Source organism: Apiospora marii (genome assembly GCF_038362585.1).
Source record: "Apiospora marii strain CBS 49790 chromosome Unknown utg000014l_segment0_segment0, whole genome shotgun sequence".
Lineage (NCBI taxonomy): Eukaryota > Fungi > Ascomycota > Sordariomycetes > Amphisphaeriales > Apiosporaceae > Apiospora > Apiospora marii.
The window spans coordinates 371,398-389,017 of record NW_027117385.1 but is presented as its reverse complement, the minus strand read 5'-3'; the positions used below and the strand labels follow the sequence as shown (position 1 = coordinate 389,017).

General features: G+C 58.9%; 6 protein-coding genes across 6 annotated transcripts; 2 read left to right on the top strand and 4 right to left on the bottom strand.

Moving 5' to 3' along the window:
• Positions 1-191: 191 nt before the first annotated feature.
• PG985_016313 (uncharacterized protein) lies at positions 192-8,088 on the bottom strand (the record flags this gene model as incomplete). Its single annotated transcript, XM_066836079.1, has 8 exons — positions 192-1,077; positions 1,155-3,343; positions 3,420-6,622; positions 6,685-6,808; positions 6,874-6,965; positions 7,030-7,148; positions 7,208-7,988; positions 8,046-8,088. 8 exons carry the CDS (start codon positions 8,086-8,088, stop codon positions 192-194), a joined length of 7,437 nt encoding a protein of 2,478 aa, XP_066676095.1.
• A 787-nt stretch (positions 8,089-8,875) lies between these two features.
• Positions 8,876-10,130, top strand: PG985_016312 (NAD(P)-binding protein; the record flags this gene model as incomplete). The annotated part of the gene is made up of 5 exons (XM_066836078.1): positions 8,876-8,953; positions 9,091-9,136; positions 9,219-9,466; positions 9,532-9,763; positions 9,874-10,130. The coding sequence occupies 5 exons, from the start codon at positions 8,876-8,878 to the stop codon at positions 10,128-10,130; spliced, it is 861 nt and encodes a 286-aa protein (XP_066676094.1).
• A 417-nt stretch (positions 10,131-10,547) lies between these two features.
• Positions 10,548-11,919, bottom strand: PG985_016311 (short-chain dehydrogenase/reductase; the record flags this gene model as incomplete). Its single annotated transcript, XM_066836077.1, has 8 exons — positions 10,548-10,625; positions 10,694-10,841; positions 10,873-10,960; positions 11,032-11,111; positions 11,193-11,265; positions 11,331-11,512; positions 11,580-11,801; positions 11,876-11,919. 8 exons carry the CDS (start codon positions 11,917-11,919, stop codon positions 10,548-10,550), a joined length of 915 nt encoding a protein of 304 aa, XP_066676093.1.
• A 459-nt stretch (positions 11,920-12,378) lies between these two features.
• On the bottom strand, positions 12,379-13,121 carry PG985_016310 (cupin; the record flags this gene model as incomplete). Its single annotated transcript, XM_066836076.1, has 3 exons — positions 12,379-12,738; positions 12,819-12,947; positions 13,017-13,121. The coding sequence occupies 3 exons, from the start codon at positions 13,119-13,121 to the stop codon at positions 12,379-12,381; spliced, it is 594 nt and encodes a 197-aa protein (XP_066676092.1).
• Positions 13,122-13,867: 746 nt separating this feature from the next.
• Positions 13,868-14,626, top strand: PG985_016309 (uncharacterized protein; the record flags this gene model as incomplete). Its single annotated transcript, XM_066836075.1, has 1 exon — positions 13,868-14,626. The coding sequence occupies one exon, from the start codon at positions 13,868-13,870 to the stop codon at positions 14,624-14,626; it is 759 nt and encodes a 252-aa protein (XP_066676091.1).
• Positions 14,627-15,027: 401 nt separating this feature from the next.
• On the bottom strand, positions 15,028-16,973 carry PG985_016308 (cytochrome P450; the record flags this gene model as incomplete). The annotated part of the gene is made up of 6 exons (XM_066836074.1): positions 15,028-15,496; positions 15,563-15,936; positions 15,998-16,156; positions 16,208-16,243; positions 16,314-16,556; positions 16,623-16,973. 6 exons carry the CDS (start codon positions 16,971-16,973, stop codon positions 15,028-15,030), a joined length of 1,632 nt encoding a protein of 543 aa, XP_066676090.1.
• Between the last annotated feature and the right edge of the window lie 647 nt (positions 16,974-17,620).

Below are 17,620 nucleotides of genomic sequence, written 5' to 3'. Positions count from 1 at the left end.
GCTGCGATAAGAAACAGGTTGTTCAGACATAGCAATAGTAATGGCAAGCGTAGAGCTGAGAAACTCTGATCGTTGCGAACGAGAGAGGTCTATTGGTCTATGTGAAGGGAATCTAAAATGTAAACCAAAACTATAATTCTCCAACACAATATTCCTTCAGCTAAATGTGATAAATCTAGACACAAGTGATGCTATTTCGCCACACTCTGCGTCACCTTCTCCTCCACAAACTCCGCCAAAGTAACCAGCTTCTTCTGCGGGCTCATCAGATCCAAAAAGGGCAAGTCGACCCGGAACGCGGCCCAGAACCAGGACCGGAACTCGGACGCGATCATGCTGTCGACGCCAAAGTCGGCGAGCGGCTTGCCCTCGTCCACCTGGTCGAGCGGCAGCAGGATCAGGTTGGAGAAGCGCTTCTTGACCAGCCGAACAATGGCCTCCTGCATCGAGGGCGCGCCGGCCTCGGGGGCGAAGCCGGCCGCCAGCGCCGCCGGCACGTCCTTGAACCAGGGCGCGGCGGCCTGGGCGGCCGAGGTGTGGGCGCCCTGGGACCGCGAGCTGGCGGCGTCGGCAGCTTCCTGCTCTGCCTTGAGCGAGGCCATCAGGATGCCCGAGCGGGCCTCGACCAGGACGCCGTGCGTCGTGACGTCGAAGCCCTGCGCAATGAGCTGACGCGCCGCATCCGGTTCAAGGCCAGTCAGCAGATGGGCCTCCTCGACCTTGCCCGCCGCCTCGCTCGCGAGCGCCAGGTCGACGATTTGCAGGAACTCGTCCTCGTTGAGGGGCTGGATGCCCTTGCGCAGCAGCAGGGCCTCGATCTCGGGGTTCTCGTGCAGGTAGCCGACCTCGGAGATCATGCCCAAACCCACGGAGACGCAGGGAAGGCCGAGGGCGCGGCGGTACCGGGCGAAGGCGTCGAGGAAGCCGTTGGCGGCGCAGTAGTTGCTCTCGGTGGCGGTGCCGACGGTGCCGGACACGGACGAGGTCAGGAGGAAGAAGTCGAGGGCGGCGTCGTGGCCCTCGAGGGCGCGGTGGAGGTTCCAGGTGCCTTGGTATTTGGGGTCGATGCCGGTGTGCCTGGAGGGTTACCTTGTTAGTTACACTGATACTATTTGGAGGTCCTGAGAGGGAGAGTAAGGGGGGAATAGACTTACCAAGCGGAGTTGGGCATGCGAGTAAAGAGGGCCTCGTGCAAGCCCATGGCGGCCTGGACCACACCGCCCACCTGCGCCCCGGAAGCTACACAGGCCGCGACCGCCGCCTTGACGTCCTCGGCGCTCGAAACATCACCGCGGACCACTCCAACGGTGGCACCGCTCCGTTCCAAGCGCGTCACGAGCTCCCGCGCGCTGGGCTTGTCCGCCCCCGAGCGGCCCAGGAACACGAACTTGCGCGCCCCGCGCGTCACCATCCAGCGGCTCAGGCTGCGGCCCAGCCCGCCGAGGCAGCCGATCAGAAGATAAACCTTGTCCGGGTCGAACAGGCTCAGGTACGCCGCGGGCGCCACGGGCACGCGCGCCCGGGGGTTCTCGAGGGAGATGACCACCTTGCCGACGCGGTCCTTGTTGCCGAAGTAGCGGTATGCCTGCGCGAGCTCCGTGGCGGGGAAGACCTTCATGGGCGGCGCGCGGATCTTGCCGGCGCGGTAGAGGTCCAGGGTCTCACCCAAAAGACGGTCCCAGACCCGGCGGACGGCGGGCACCTTGGAGTGGAACAGCTCCGACAGGTCGAAGGCGGTGAAGGTGACGCCCCGCAGGAAGGTGCGCATGTCCAGCTTGCCGGCGTCGAGCAGGTCGCGCTTGCCGATCTCGACGAAGCGGCCGAAGTCGGCGAGGCAGCCCTGCCAGCCGTCGTGCAGGAGGTCGCCGACGAGGGAGTTGAGGATCACGTCGACGCCCTGCCCGTTCGTGGCGGCCAAGACGCCCTCGACGAAGGAGGCGTCGCGGGAGCTGAAGATGTGGGACGGGTCCATGCCCAGCTCGTTAACCAAATAATCGCGCTTGGCCGGGGAGCCGCAGGTGGTGTAGACGACGGCGCCCATGTTGAGGGCGAGGGTGATGGCGGCGACGCCGACGCCGCCGGAGCCGGCGTGGATCAGGACAGACTCGCCGGCCCTAAGATGGGCCCGGTCGTTGAGGGCGTAGAGGGCGGTGGCGTAGACGAGCAGCAGCGTCGGCATGACGGTGAACTCCTCGTGGTCCAGCAGTCGGTGCACGCAGCCGGTCGGGACGCGCGCCGTCGTGCCGATGTGGAAGGGGGCGTACGCTACGACGCGATCACCCACCTTCAGCGAGTTTTCGGAACCGGCGCCGACCGAGGTGACGACCCCCGAAAAGTCGAACCCGGTCGTCTTCTCGCGGGTCTCGACGCGCCCGCTCATGGCGTACACGTCCTTGGCGTTGAGACTGACGGCCCTGAGCTCAATGTCGACATAGCCCGCCGGCGCCTGCCCCTTCGAGGAGTCGGGCTCACGCAGCTGCTGGAAGTGGATCGTGTCGGTGGCGCCGGGCCGGCTGATGGCGAGGCGGGCGGGGCCGAGCTCGCCCAGGGGCCTCTTTTCGGTTTTGACGTCCTCCGGCTCGAGGCGCTGGCGGAAGAGCGAGTTGGTCTCGACGTCGGGGCCGTAGCGGCTGACGTGCAGGACGTGGTCGACCGAGATGAACTCACAGTCGTCCTTGTCGTAGCGCGGGACGAGGGCGGCGACGATGTTGCCGCATACTTGGTGGGGTTTCGATGCGTCGGCCAGGTGGTCCGAGGCGGGGCCGACGTCGAGGACGGACCAGCGCAGCGTGGGCTGCTCCAGCATCAGGGCGCGCGAGAGGCCGCTCGAGAGGGTGAGGGTGGGGTCGGGGGTCTGGCCCAGCATGTTGGCGCCCGTGAGCCAGAGCAGGTCGTTGGCCGTGTTGGTCACGGCGCGCAGGTTGTCCATGTCTTCCGGGGTCATGGTGGCCAGGAACTCCTTCTCCGTCTCGACCAGGGAGATGCAGATGTCGCTTTCCTGGACTTCCACCGTGTGGATCTCGTTGATGGCCAGGATTTTGACGTCGCTCACTCCAGCCTCCTTCTGTAGGTAGGCAGACAGGGTCTTGGAGAACTCGGCGATGATGCCGGAGCAGTTCGCAGCTGTCAGAATCAGAGCCTTACGGCCCTGGAGTTCCGTGGCCGGCACGGGTCGCACGGCAAAGAGGACCTGCTTTCCAGCATCGTACACGTCGAACCCGGCATCTCGGAGGTCCTTCTCAGAAACATCCGACTTGCGAGCCAGAACCACACCTTGCGGCGCCACCAAGGAAGTGATGAGGTCTTGGGTCGCAGAGTCGTCCTGAGCTGTGAAAGTCGAGTGCTATATCAGTGTAACATGTATCCGTCAGTCATCAGGTTTCGTGTTATATGAGGTTAGTGACAATCGGAAAACTTACCCTCGGGATGACCACAACATCAAATGGCCCCTCAGCCCCATCTTTGATCGACAGCTCCCCGTCCGCGTCCAAGTGACCCGCATGCCACGAGCGGCAAAGCGGGAACGCGGTACCCCGGCCGAGCATGTTCATCCACTGCGCGGCCTTGTACCCCTTGGCATCGCCGTCAAGCTCCAGCACGCGCATCCGCGGCGTCTTGTGCCCCTGGAGCGCGAGCAGAGCGCCGATGGTGGCCATGCTCTCGTCATCGCGGATATCGGGGTGCTGCCGCGCCACGAACTCGGTGACGTAGGCCCGCAGCTTCTCGGCCGCGTCGGGGTACAGGCGGGTCGGGTCGGGTCTCCACTGCACGCGGAGGGTGGGCTGGCGCTGCGTGTAGACGTCGGCCGGGGTATCGAGGAAGCTTGCCTCGGTATCCGTGTTGGCCTTTTCCGTCTTCTGCTCCGGCGTGGGTGCCGCGGCCATGGCGCTCTTGCCGGTGTACAAGGCGATGCGGGAATCTTTCAGGTCGACGACGGGGGCCCCGCTGGCGTCGTAGATGGTGGCGTCGATGCGGTTGCTGGAGATGCCCATCTCCTCGCACCGGACGTGCACCTCGCCCTCGGCGTCGCCGCCGCCGCTAGAGGAGGGCTGGATGTAGCAGCTTGAGATGAAGACGGGCAGCCAGACCTTGAGCGAGGCGACGTGGCCGGCGCAGCCGCTCAGGCACGCGGCCTGGATCGCCGCGTCGATGGTGATGGGGTGCACGGGGTAGAACTCGTAGGGCCCGGCCTTGATGTCGGGCTCGAGGCGGGTGGTCCCGATGGCCTCGCGCCGCCTGCGGGCGCTGTCCGTCTTCAAGCTGGTCAGGGACTGGAAGTGCGGCCCGAAGCAGAGGCCCTCCTGCTCCCACTTGCTGTACCACCGCTTCGTCGAGGCCCACAGGTCGAAGCCCTCGGTGTTCTCGACCCGGACGTTAGACGCATCGGCGGCGGTCTTGCCCTTGCCCTGCACCACCCCAATGCTGCCGGTGCAGTGGAGCGTCGTCTGCCCCTCGACCCAGAAGAGGGAGGAGATGGAAAAGTCGTGCCAGTCGGCCGACGTGTGGGCTCCCGAGATCTTGCTGCGGCACAGCGTCGTGTGCAGCTCCAGGTCCCGGCCCGCCGCGTCCTTCTCCTCGGGCACCGTCAGCGCCGCGATGACGCTGACGTTGCGGAGCTCGAAGCCGTAGTCGTGTTGTCCGCCCCGGAGCTGCTTCTTGATGCCCGCGGCCTGGGAGACGGCCTCGATGGCGGTCGCGATGTAGCCCGCGGCGGGGAAGACGATCTGGTCCTCGACCTTGTGGTCCCGGAACCACGGCATCTCGCCCAGCTTGAGGATGTTGCGCCAGGTGAAGTCGATCTTGTTGCCGGCCAGGCCCGCCGTCCCCAAAAGCTCGTGGCGGATGTGGCTGCGGTTGCGGAGCTCGACGGCCGCGCGCGGCTCGCTCCAGAGGAGACCGCCCGAGTAGTCCCAGGGGTAGCGCGTCAAGGCGGGCAGGGTTCGGATGGCCGAGTCCAGATCCAGCTTGCCCGCATCTTCAGGCAGTCCATTGACCTCGTTCCACTTCAGGGCGTGACCGTTGGCGAACAGGGTGCCGGCCAGCGTCTGAACCCTCACGCTGGCATCCTCCTTCCGGACCAGGGTCGAAGAGTAGACCAGATTCTTGGCGTCCATGCCGATGGCCTTGCGGATCTGCTCAATAGGACCCTTGAGGGCGGCGTGGGGGCCAATCTCAATCAAGTGGGTCTTCTTGCCGTCCTGCGCCAGCTTCGTCAGTGCCGCGCTGAACTGCACCGGCTGCTCGAGGTTCTGGCGCCAGTAGGCCGGGCCCACGGAGTGCGGGGTCATGACCTTCAAGCCCTCGGGGCTGTGGCCGACAGACGAGTACATCTTGACGCCGCTCTCCGCCGCAGCCGACGCCGCCAGCTCCGCCTTGCTCTTGTTGTGGAACACGGGCCTGAGCAGGTCCTCGTACAGCCGGCCAATCTCCTCCATCATGTGGGAGTGGTACGCCCGCCCGCCCGTCACCAGCTTGCGCGCAAACTTGCTCTGCCTCTGCAGCTCCGCCTCCAGCGCGTCGATGGCCGCGGCGGACCCGCTGAGCGTGACGCTCTCGGGGGCGTTGACGCAGGCGACGCGGACCTGGGTCTGAAGCCCCTTCTCCTGGATCAAAGCCTGCGCCGCGGCGGGGCCCAGGCCGGCCGCCATCATGCACCCCTTGGACCGGAGCTCGCCCACCGCGAAGCCGCGGAAGTAGGCCACCAGGATGGCCTGGGTCGCGGTCAGCAGGCCGGCGGCGTACGCGGCACCGATCTCGCCCGAGGAGTGGCCGACGACGGACGCGGGCCGGACCCCCCAGCCGCGCAGGATGTCGACGAGGCCGATCTGCACGGCGGTGCAGATGGGCTGGCTGTGCGTCACCTCGTTGATCCGGCTGACGTTGGCGTCGTCCAGGAGCGTCTGCTCGAGCGTCCACGAGGGCGCGTACGGCGAGGGGAGGGCCTGCAGGGTCTCGTCGAGCCCCCGGATGGTGGCGCGGAATTTCGGGTCCTGGGCCAGAAGCTCCTTGGCCATACCGGGGTACTGCGCGCCCTGGCCGGTGAAGACGAAGCCGAAGGGCAGTGGGTCGGCGGCGGCGCTGGAGAGGACGGCCGGCTCGGCGAGGAGTCGGGCTTTCGCCGACGACTTGTCCAACGAGGCGAGGGCGAAGGTGCGGTACCGGAGGTGGTCGCGATGGTTGGTCAGGGTGTGGGCGATGCTCTGCATTGTCGCGAGATCCTGACAGTTGGAAACGGCCTCGGTTACCTGCTGTACCAGCGGCTTCAGCGAGTACGCAGAGGCGGCGGACACGGGCAGCGCGAAGACGCTCGTCTCTTCTTTCTCAGAGTGCGAGTGACCGTTTGTGTGGCCATTCACATGTCCATTGGTGCGGCCATTGCTGTGTCCGTTGGTGTGGCCATTGGTGATTGCCTTATGGTGACCATTGCTGTGGGCACCATTGGAGCGAATGCCATTGTACGGACTGGGAACGACATGCTGGCCAAGGTAGCTCTCGAGCGACTCGACAATGACGTGTGCGTTGGCACCACCGTAACCAAACGAGTTGATACTGCCGCGGCGCAGGTCGCGGGGCCAGTCTTCCACCTGAGTGGCAATTTTGACATTGGCCTCCTTCAGAATCACTATTGACAAGTTGTTAGCCGGGTTTGGGGGTAGGTGGGATTGGAACATTGGCGTGACTTACACTTCGGGTTCAGGTTGACAACTCCGTACGTGGGCGGGATCTTGCCAACCTCCAAGGCCTTGGCCACTTTGAGAATCGACGTCAGGCCGCTGGCGGCTTCACTGTGGCCAACGTTCGTTTTCACCTAATCGACGACCCGAGTGAGGTTAGTCGATTCTTCATCATGCAGTGGATTGAGGAGCATCTTACGGATCCGATCAGAAGCGGGGGTCCTTCGCCGCGCTTGAAGAACCGCCCGACGGCGTTGACCTCAATGGGGTCACCCACAGGAGTACCGGTGCCTGTATAACAAAGTTTATTAGCAACATGCAAGGGGAATGAAAAAAGAAATGTGCGGTAACATACCATGGCACTCAACGTAGTCTGTCCCAGAGGCATCCATGCCGGCGTTCTGGTACGCCTTGCGCATGACAACCTCCTGCATCTCACCGCTGGGCAACGAAATACCCGGTGTGCGTCCACTCCTGTAGTTCCAATCTTGTTAGCACTAACCTAGGAGTCATCGTATGAAAGGTTGACTTACGCATTGACGGCGCTACCCCGAATGACTGCCCTGATGGGGTTCCCGTCGCGGATCGCGGCGGAGAGTCGCTTGACGTGAATCGCACTGATACCCTCTGCTCGACCGTAACCGTCTGCAGAGACATCAAACGTATGAGACGCACCGGTGGGTGACAGAACCCCGCTCTTGGCCGCTCCGATGTGAAGCTCGGGGGACAGCACCAGGTTGGCACTGGCAACAATGGCACTGTCACAGTCGCCAGCCTTGATGGCGTTCAGGGCCTGATGCAGGGCGTAGACGGAGGAGGAGCAGGCAGTGTCGACCGTAAAACTGGGGCCCAGCAGGTTGAAAATGTGGCTGATCCGGTTGGACATGACTGTCGCACCCGAGCCGGTGGCGGTATACCGGTGGATGTAGTCTGGGTCCCGCGTCTGGCCGGGCTGGTAGTCGACCGAGAAGTTGGCGACGTAGACGCCGGTGGTGGAGCCAGAGATGGCGCTCATGGTGGTGCCGGAGCTCTGGAGGGCCTCGAACGTCACCTCGAGCAGCTTCCGCTGCTGGGGGTCCATGTAGGTGGCCTCGAGGTTGTTGATGCCGAAGAAGTTGTTGTCGAACTGGCGCACGTCCTCGTCGACGAAGTAGCCACCGGGCACGTTGATGCTGCCGCTGCGGTCCTTGTACGGGTGGTAGAAGCCCTCGAGGTTGTAGCGCTCGGGGGGCACCGGACCCTGGGCCGTCTTTTGCTCGACCATGAATTTCCACAGGTCTTCGGGGGAGCAGATGTTCCCGGGAAGGCGGCAGGCTGTTCGTGTCTGTTAGCTACTTGGACATCTGCTCGTCGGGAGGGATAGTGACTTACCCATTCCCACAATACAGATCGGGTCTTGCTTAGTGACAACCATTTTTCCGGTGATGTCAATGAGCCTTCAAACTGCTTGGAAAATGATACACAGAGATTAATAAGTAATACGTGGGAAGGCAGAACCGATCGATAATGTGCGGTGAAGCAGTTTGATTGTGGAAGACACCGGTAATGCGAGAAATGATGAAATGGATGGCAAAGAACCGCTGTAACGAGGAAAGATGGTAATATTTAAATATGGCATGAGTATAAACACTGCCTTGCTATGGAGTCCATCACCCCTTCAGCTGTTACACAAAGTCTCCTTCGCCATATGAACATAGCCTGTACGACCATCACAGGGAGTCTCTTCCCGTTTCATCACGTGTCTACTGCTTACGACTGACCCAATTATGCCGTGGAAATCGAGAGGCCCCCGGATGTCAGATACTGACCTACATGGCGTTTGCTTGCAGGCCAGATCCTTGGCCAATTGTCTTCCAACATAGTCCCGAGCCTATGGATTTCCCGCCGGAAAGCAATCTGAACGGTATTCCGACCATATGGCTTGTAAGCCAACATCGTATTCTGGACCTATCCCGCGCGTCTTACTAGGACTTTTCCCATGGCATGCTCACCAAGGGTTGTCCTGGCTTACAAGATAAGGGTCCAGGCGGGGCGTGCCCAGTGCGCCGGGTATGACCCCAGCCGAGCCGCTATGGGGAGCGGAGAATCTACCGGGTAGCCGCGCCCGGATATAAGATCGGACATCGGTCTCTCCCAGCCGTGCTGATGACTGACGTCGATCATTGCCGAATTCATATGCCGAACAACAAGTCCTTATCAATATGACCGACAGGATGGCTGTCCCGTCTTACACCTTGGGTGCCACGATATGCAATGGATTTGATCTCACGACAAGGTCAGTAAGCATTTGATAGTCCGAAAGCACAGATAAAGTTCAGCGTGGATTAGTATCCAACACGAGAAGGAACACCACCAGCAACAACAGCAACAACAACAGAGCTACTCGTTCTATTGCCAACTACATCATATTCATCAGCACCTACACATGGATATCCGCGGCAACGTCCTGGTGGTGGGTGGGGGTACGTGGCCCATGATTCCCATCCCAAGTCCCAGTAATAAGCCCTAGAAGGGGGAAATGAGCTAACTGGCTGTCATTTTTAGGTGGCGGCATTGGCAGGGCCTGTGCGGTCATGCTCGCCAGGGAGGGTGCTTCTGCTATCGTGGTGGCCGACCTGGCTATCGAGGCCGCCGAGACCACTGCAGTCGAGTGCAAGGCGGCAGCCACCCGTCCACTCTTCCAAGCAACGTCGGTGCAAATCGACGTCAGCAAAGAAGACTCGGTACGCAGCGTCTTCCACCGTATGGTGTCCGACGTGGGCCGTATCGACTACTGCGTAAACTGTGCCGGTGTAAGTTGGTGACATAACTTGCTTCAGCAGCACAGATGACTTCTAACATGACATTTTCTTTCCAGATCGGCGCTGACAAGGCTTCTGACATCGCGTCCCTGTCGCTAGCCGAGTTCCAGCGCTTCCTCGACCTCAACGCCACCGGCATGTTCCTCGTAACCAGAGAGGCGTCCATCGCCATGAGGGCCCAGGAGCCGCAGCCCATGTCGCTGGACAGCCCGGGACGGGGCACCACCCGCGGCGCCATTGTGAATCTAGCTTCCGCGTCATCGCTGGTAGCAACCCCCGGATCGCCTCGTATACGACATCCAAGCATGCCGCTTTGGGTCTGACCAAGAGCAGCGGTGAGTAAACTCAGCCTTACGACGTACGATGGCGAAATTAGGCAGAAGCTGACAAGAAAACAGCCCTTGACAACGCCAGCTACGGGATCCGAGTCAACTGCGTCTGCCCCACCTGGGTCGATACCCCCATGGTGCGGCAGGCCATGGAGAAGGTGGAGGGACTTGCCGACTTCATCCAAGGGGCTGTCCCGGTGGGGCGCATTGCTTTGCCAGAAGAAGTGGCGGATGCAGTGGTATTCCTCTGCAGTCCTAGATCTAGCTACATGACCGGGTCCTCCCTCATCATTGATGGCGGTACTACCCTGACCGCTTCGAGATAAGGATTGGCGCAGAAGAACTATGCACGTTGATGAGGCTGAGCTTGAGGGAGGGACAATGGGGGATCAGATTCGTACGAGTGGAGTCGGGACTTGGCACTTGGCAGAGCTTAGGATACGGTACCTAGCAGCTCACAGGATTATGGAGTGGGTACTTGATTACGGCCGGACTTTGTTGATCTTATCTCTCCAATCTGATTACTTGCTTCTTATCCCGAAATGATTGGGCTAGTCACCCCTGCCACTATCGTCCGTGCAGGAACAGCAATTCTGCATTTAAAACTCCGAGAGCACGAGGAATCAGCTGACGGGGGGAGGGGAGCTTTGACAGCGGACCATGAACTGTTGCATTGGACAATAATCTGAAACTCCACTACATACACAAGGCTGAGAAGTAAGCATCACGTCACTCTCGAATTCCTAAACCACTTTCTTGGTAGGACTCTGATGGGCCACCTTCAGCTTCTCCAGACCAAACATGTTCCATAGGATGGAGTCCTGAGGGGTAAGAGAAGTCAGCTCGGAAAGCGTGAGAGGTACGTAGTTTCTAGGTGGGGGGAACTTACCCAAACGGTGCGCCAGCCAAATGTGTCGAGGAACCGGGTCAGAACCGTGAAGCTACCGTACCAGAACCAAGCCGGAGGCGCCGGTCTCAGGCTCATGGATACCACATTGGTGGCGTACTTGAACCGATCCGTAGCGCCGTCTATATGGCTCCCAGTTTAGATTAGTAGGAGAAACATACTGTCCATTCTCCTGCACATGGAATGACTTGCCTGGCGTGCGGTTGACGTGCTGCTCGAAGTTCTGAGCGATAGGGGTATAGAAGGATCCTGGCAAAATGTTAGAAGCTGTGTTGTTCAATCATAGGACCTATATAGGGCCTATGAGGAAAGTGTGTTACCTTCTGGGAGCGTTCGGTTGGCGTCGCTCTTGAGAATGTTGGTGCTCACTTCACCAGAGATGACCGTGATGACTTTGACACTAGAGAAGCGATCTTCGATTAAGTATATGACTGTCTTAAAATGAAAATCACTCCCTGTCGACCCCCAAAAAGTGACTTACTCGAAAGGTTTCATCTCCAGGCGCAGCGTGTTTCCCCAGTGGGCGAGCGCTGCTTTGGAAGCATTGTAGGAAGCTATTATATCCCTCATCGTAAGTCGGACGTGTTTGGGTACAAGTTGGGACAAGGACAGTGCTCACAGCCATATAGGAACGGTATGATGCCGCCAATCGACCCGATGTTGACGATGGCGCCCTTGGCGGCAATGAGCATGGGGTGGAAATGGTGCACCATGCGCATGGGACCGAACACGTTGATGTCGAACATGCGCTTGACCGCCTCGACGTCTGTGTCGATGGCAGTCATGGTGTAGGCAATTCCACTCGATTTGACATGTTAGCTAGTAGGTCCCGTTGCATTCAACCAGAGATGGTCCTGTCTTAACGTACGCGCAGTTGACGAGGATGTCAAGATGGCCGCCCGTCAACTTCTGTACCTCAACGTGCAGATCGAGGACAGACTTCTCGACGGTCACATCAAGCGGGAAGAACGTGATTCCGGCTTCTGACAGATGATCACTGTTCTCGTGGGGGAGCACCGTAGCAATGGGGTGTAGACCACGGCGGGCGTACTCTTTGACCAGAGCTTCGCCGATGCCTCCACGGCCACAGCTGGGGAATATGTTAGCATCAGCATGAGGGTTTATTTATGGAGATATGAAATTTTAAAAATGGATTGCACATACCCGGTGACCAGTGCGAATTCTGGCTTACGTGTAGTGGCGGGCATGTTTGCAAGTATTCTGTTGGTATGGGTGATTGACACGTCCTCGACTAGACAGAAAATATGACAGTTGAAGTGAAGAAGAAATCACTCGGCGGTTCTGAGGGGATACGAGCTTCTTATATAGCAGTGTTGCACAGTTCACGACCGATGGGGGTGCGTGACTTTTATCTCGAAAACCCCCGAAGTCTACGTGAATTGCTGATTTCGAGGTGTGGATTGCGGGCTAATATGAGGTCTTGTCACACGGAATGGTTGATCATCGAATATCCCAGAGATATACATGGGGTTAGACGAGAGCCAGTTGGTCTTGCAGAGAATAATTGTTTCGTCCAGCCGATTCGAATGGTGAATATAAGCGAACAACTAGCATATCCAATTCAAGATCTTGTATATGCATTGATGAGACTAGCTGTAGTAATACGATGGTAAATGGATTCAGAACAAGACCCGATGAGCTACCCTCTACGCCTTCTTCCGGTCCCCCTCGCCCTCCGCATACTCGGCGTACTCCTTCATCAGATCGCCCATCTCGAACTCGAGGGCCTTGCCGTTGACCAGGATGGGCTTGACGTCCAGCATGGTGAAGAGCATGCGCGCGGGCTTGTCCGCCGACGTGTTGCGCCACTTGTGCATGGCGCCGCGGTTGATGGACACGTCGCCCGGGCGCAGGATCCGCGTCTGCCCGCTGCCCAGCGTGAGCTCGATCTCGCCCTCGCAGACGGTGCCGATGCCCAGCGTCAGGGCGCGGTGCATGATGGACGCGGCGCCGGGCGTGAAGTCGATCATGCGCACGACGCAGCCGTTGGGCATGTGGAGAGAGGGCTACGAAGACTGCTTGTCAATACCGAGACGGAGAGAGAGAGAGTATAGGAAGGATTCTTGGTGGCTTCATTCAGACTCACCTTGTTGTTGGCCGCGAACTTGAGGTCGGCGTCGTCGGTGAGCTCGATCGGGTTGCTGTTGCTGCTGTAGAAGAGGCTTTGGGCGGCAATGCCGCCCACCATGATGTCGCCATGGTCGCCGTGGTCTGTCTGCCCAATATTTGTCAGTCCCGACTTACGCGATACTTACGCGATGTGCGCACTGGCAAAAGCTCTTACCTGAAGGAAGATGGCCTCTCCCTTGGCGTCGTGTCCTGTGATGTAGCGGGACGGGCTACGAAGGCCCGGACCGGGGAACCCAGTGGCAAGAGTAGGAGTAGACATTGGGGATGATGGGGTGAATCAGATGCAGCGGGCTTGCTGGACTACAATGCAAGAATTAGAAGTCGACTCGTAGCATACATTGTTTTTATGGCCATGGGAAGGAGCCATCACTTGAAGCAACATGGCATGCTCTATCTCGTCTGTCACATCATCCAGCTGTTCGGTGTGATGCAGCTGTTGTCGCTGGAGAGTTTCCACCGGCAGGCAACACACTCGAGATGCAGCATCAGCAGGGAACACCCTTGTGTCAAGTCTAGGCAGGGATGTTTTGGACAGGGATGATTTCAAGCATTGCCGTCAGGTGGGACTAACGAGATACTCCGGCACAAATTTGGATCAGCGCTAACAAGCGTAGCCACCCTATTGGGTAACCTTGGCTGAGCCCTACGGCAACTGACAAGTGGATACTCCGAGCTTATTCTCACCCGGCAAAAGCTTGGCAGGGCGAAGGATCATTCAATCTTGTCATCACGGCGGCATGTACTAGCCCTGTGGATCCTTTCAACTTGACATGGCGACCAAGACCCTTGATTCGTGTTGCTGATCTTCAACTGGCCTCACCCAGCGAGTTTGTAGTAAATACGGTACCCGCTGACTAACCACAGACGTGCGCAAGCACTCCAAACACACCATATATGCTCCCCTTTGTTGGTACTGCAAGGAACCAAAAGCAGCAGCTCGTGATTCTGAGGCCTGTAGAAGCTCACTTTTGTTTTTAGAAACCACCTCTTCAGTCAACCAAAACCATGGCAACCAAAGAGGAACGCAACCCGGCCGAGGGCTACGTGACCACATCCCACCCCATCCAGGGCCTGCCCCGCGTCGTCCGCCACATCACCGGTGTCAACACCGAGGGCCAGTCCGTGTTCCTGTCCACGGATACGGGCGACCACCACCGTGAGCTTGTCAAGAAGTCGGGTCTGGCCAACATCCTCTACACGACGGGAGAGCACCCTGTGGATCTCAACAACGATGCCGACCTCAAGTATGCTCGCGAGAACGAGGTAAGTCCAAATCAACTGAGACCGTTGTATTGTTCATCTTTCTCGATAGAGATTGTTCGTCTGACTATACACAAGCCCGGCATCACCGTCAAAGGCGGCACCGTCTGCCGCATGATCGACTTCGGCCCCGGCGCCGCCTCGCCCCTGCACCGCGTCAACAGCCTCGACTACGCCGTCGTGATCGAGGGCAGCTTCAAGCTGGTCCTCGACTCAGGCGAGGAGCGGCTGATGCACCGCGGCGACGTCACCATCCAGCGCTCGACCTCGCACCAGTGGATCAACGTCACCGGCGGCGGCTGCCTGCCGGCCCGCGTCCTGTTTGTGCTGCTCGACGTCCGGGACTTGAATGTGGCCGGCGCCAAGGTGGACGGCTTCCTGGGCGAGCTGGGGGAGGACTACGTGGGGCTGCCGGGCCACGAGGGGGCGGATGGGACCGCGACGAACGGGGCGGGCAAGAAGCGTGGAGGTACGGATAACGAGTTTATGGAGAGTGAGTTTTAGGTAGCACTTAATTAGACAAATATTGAGACTTGTTTCTGGTTGGATATTTAGATGAATGGCCCGAGAAACATGACTTAGTTACAATGCTGCCTCTCATGACCAAAATACATTGGGGGAAGGATCATCAAGATTACAATACCTGAAGTTCCATGTTGGATCTGCCATCATTCGAAAATGCGATTACTTCAGCAGCTCGGCCATTACCTTCATTTGGTTTATCACTCATTTGGTTCTGAAGCTACAGCAAGACGATTGAAAACTTAGAATGAGTTGACATCTTGTATGTCTATTAGCATGTGCAATCAGTGAGAGTGGTGAAGATTCAATCGAATTGAACAGTCTAATAATCATGATGGACACAACTAATTTCACCTGTGATATGGAAGGCCAGAACTCCAACCTTATGCCTGCTGCGACTCCAAAAGCTGCTCGTCCTTCCAGATCAGCCCCTCGGGGACCTCCCTCCACTGCCCCTCCCCATCGAGCCCCTCCGCCACGCGCTCCCACTCCCTCCTCCTCACCACGTCCGCCCGCGCCGCGGTCCGGGGGCGGATGTCGGCGAGGAACGGGTTAGGCAGTATCATCATGCCGTCCAGCAGGTCGTCCGGGTCCGGCACGACCTCTTTACCATCAGCCACGGCCCTCTTAAAGTCGAAGGCCCAGAGCAGGCGCGAGATGGCGAGGAAGAGCGACCGGTCGGCGAGGTGCATGCCCTGGCACCGGCGCCGCCCGGCCCCAAAGGCGAAGTGGTCGCGCTGCGTAGGGTCGGGGTTGTTGGCCGCGTCCAGGGAGCTCTGCTGGTCGTTTAGATATCTCGTTGGGTCGAAACGTCGGGGGTCTGCGTGTCTTTGGGGGTCGTTTTGGATGGCCCTGTGTCGATGTTAGTCGCGCAACTGATATTTTGAAAGGGGCTTGTCTTGGGTAAGAAAGACGTACCAAGCGTTCATGATGACGGTGGCCCCTTTGGGGATGCGGTAGTTCATGTAAACGTCGTCTCGCGTGACGGCGTGGGGGATGCCCAACGCGAACCCGGGCATCCACCGGAGACTTTCCTTGGCACACGCCCGTATGTACGGCAGATGGGGCGCGTCGTTGAGATCCGGCAGCCGGTCACCGCACACTCGGTCCAGCTCCGACCGCGCGGCCCGGGCTACTTCGGGCCAAATCACCATGGCTTGCACAAAGCCGACCAATACAGCGGACGTGGTCTCGGAACCCGCCTGTAGCAGAGAGCCCCCAAAATAGGCGCTCTGGTCGTCCGAGATCTGCTCTTGTTTTTGTTCCTTGACCAGGTCGACGCAAACGCTCGGCTAGTACCGTTGGGTCAGCAAGACTGTCGATCCTCGGGGCTGGGGGGGGGGGGGCGTGAACCTTGGCTGTGCCATCCTGCAATCCCTTCTTGGTTTGGAGGTATAGGTCACGGTAAAGTTTCAATTCTCGGCGATGCAGCTCTCTTCCCTCCTTTTTGATAGGCAAAACGGCCTCCGGCAATTGTCTCAAGGAGGGGACCAGATCTAAGAGAGCGCCGATCTGGGAAAGCAGTTAGTACCAAGTCGACCATTTCACTTTGGCTTGGCTTACCCTAGACCCTATGAGTTCCGAGCTACGATCGAAGATCTGGGCAACAGGAGTGATTAGTACACCAAAAGAAAGAGGAAAACTACAACAATACTGCGTCTTTACCAACCTCGAATGCTTCTTTAAACCTCGGATCGTGCAGGCTGGTGGTACGAAACCCGAACGTCATCTGCGTGGTCAAGGAGGCGGTATATCGCCGAAGATGGCTGATGAAGTCTCCGGGGCTCTCCAGGAAGCCCACAAGCATAGCCTTGCTCTCGAGATCTTGATATGGCACATAGGTTCGCGCAGCAGACACGCTGAGGACGCGGCGGGCGATCTTGCGGGCCAACATCCACGGTCCGTTGGACGGCTGGGGAGTGTGTCAGCAGGAGACTCCGTTCAAGTTCAGTGGACTCGAAGAGAGAGGGAGACATGCCATGAAGAGTATCCGAAGGCCGCCACTCAGGATGTCTTGGGCGACATAGGCTTCCGGCCTAGAAGAGTAGATGGCCCCGCGCCGGTCTATCAGCTCCTTGACTGCGATATCCGAGTTGAGGACGATCATGACCTTGGTCCCCAGCATGAGCGAGTAGACCGGTCCGTACTCTCGGGCCCATGTCCCGAACTGAAGGTGTCGCTTCTCCGAGGGGACCTGGTGCAGGTTTCCCACCAGGGGCATGGTAGGGGGCCCGGGAGGGAAGTCTTTCGGGCGCTGGCCGACTCTGACAAGCCTCCTGAGGAGGAGGACCAGCACCGCTAGACCAGCGAAAAGGGTATGTAAGGCCATCTTGGACACGGCGTATGAGGAGGTGCAAGTTTCAGTTAGGGAGGTAGAGTGTTTGGAGGCAGTCAGGATGGTTTCACCAGTGGGAATACCCTCTACTTGATCACTGTTGGGTCAACTAGACGCGAAATTGGCACAGCGTTGCTTGAGCCCAGAAACCGGGAAAGCGGAAGCTACCCCGTCTCTTTCCCGCGACAGGCAACTGGCTCGCAAAGTACGTGCAAATAGAGTACCAGGCGAAGCTTGCGCGGAGTTCTGCCCTCACACCGTCCATGGCCTAGGGGTACCGTCATCCAAGCCGGTAGTCACTACGCACACGTAATGCGACCCCTGAACTGCAATAGCGTTGAAATTTTACGACAGAATATCCATCTACCGTTCTGAATACATGACAAAATCGTTGCAGTTTCTGATTGGTGAAGCGGCGACGTCCCTACAAAACGGAGCATCGGCGCTTCCCCCCATGTCCATGCCAGGTTCATTATGATTTCTTTGGCCTGCAAATCCTCTAAATTCTCTACACCGCTGCTGATACAAGTAATACTGCCACTATCCCGGTTACGAGTGGGCGTAGTGTTTTGACGGGCGCCACTCCGGGGCGGCCCATGCTGAGCACAAATGGCCTAATTGCTTATTCGTAAAAGGAAACC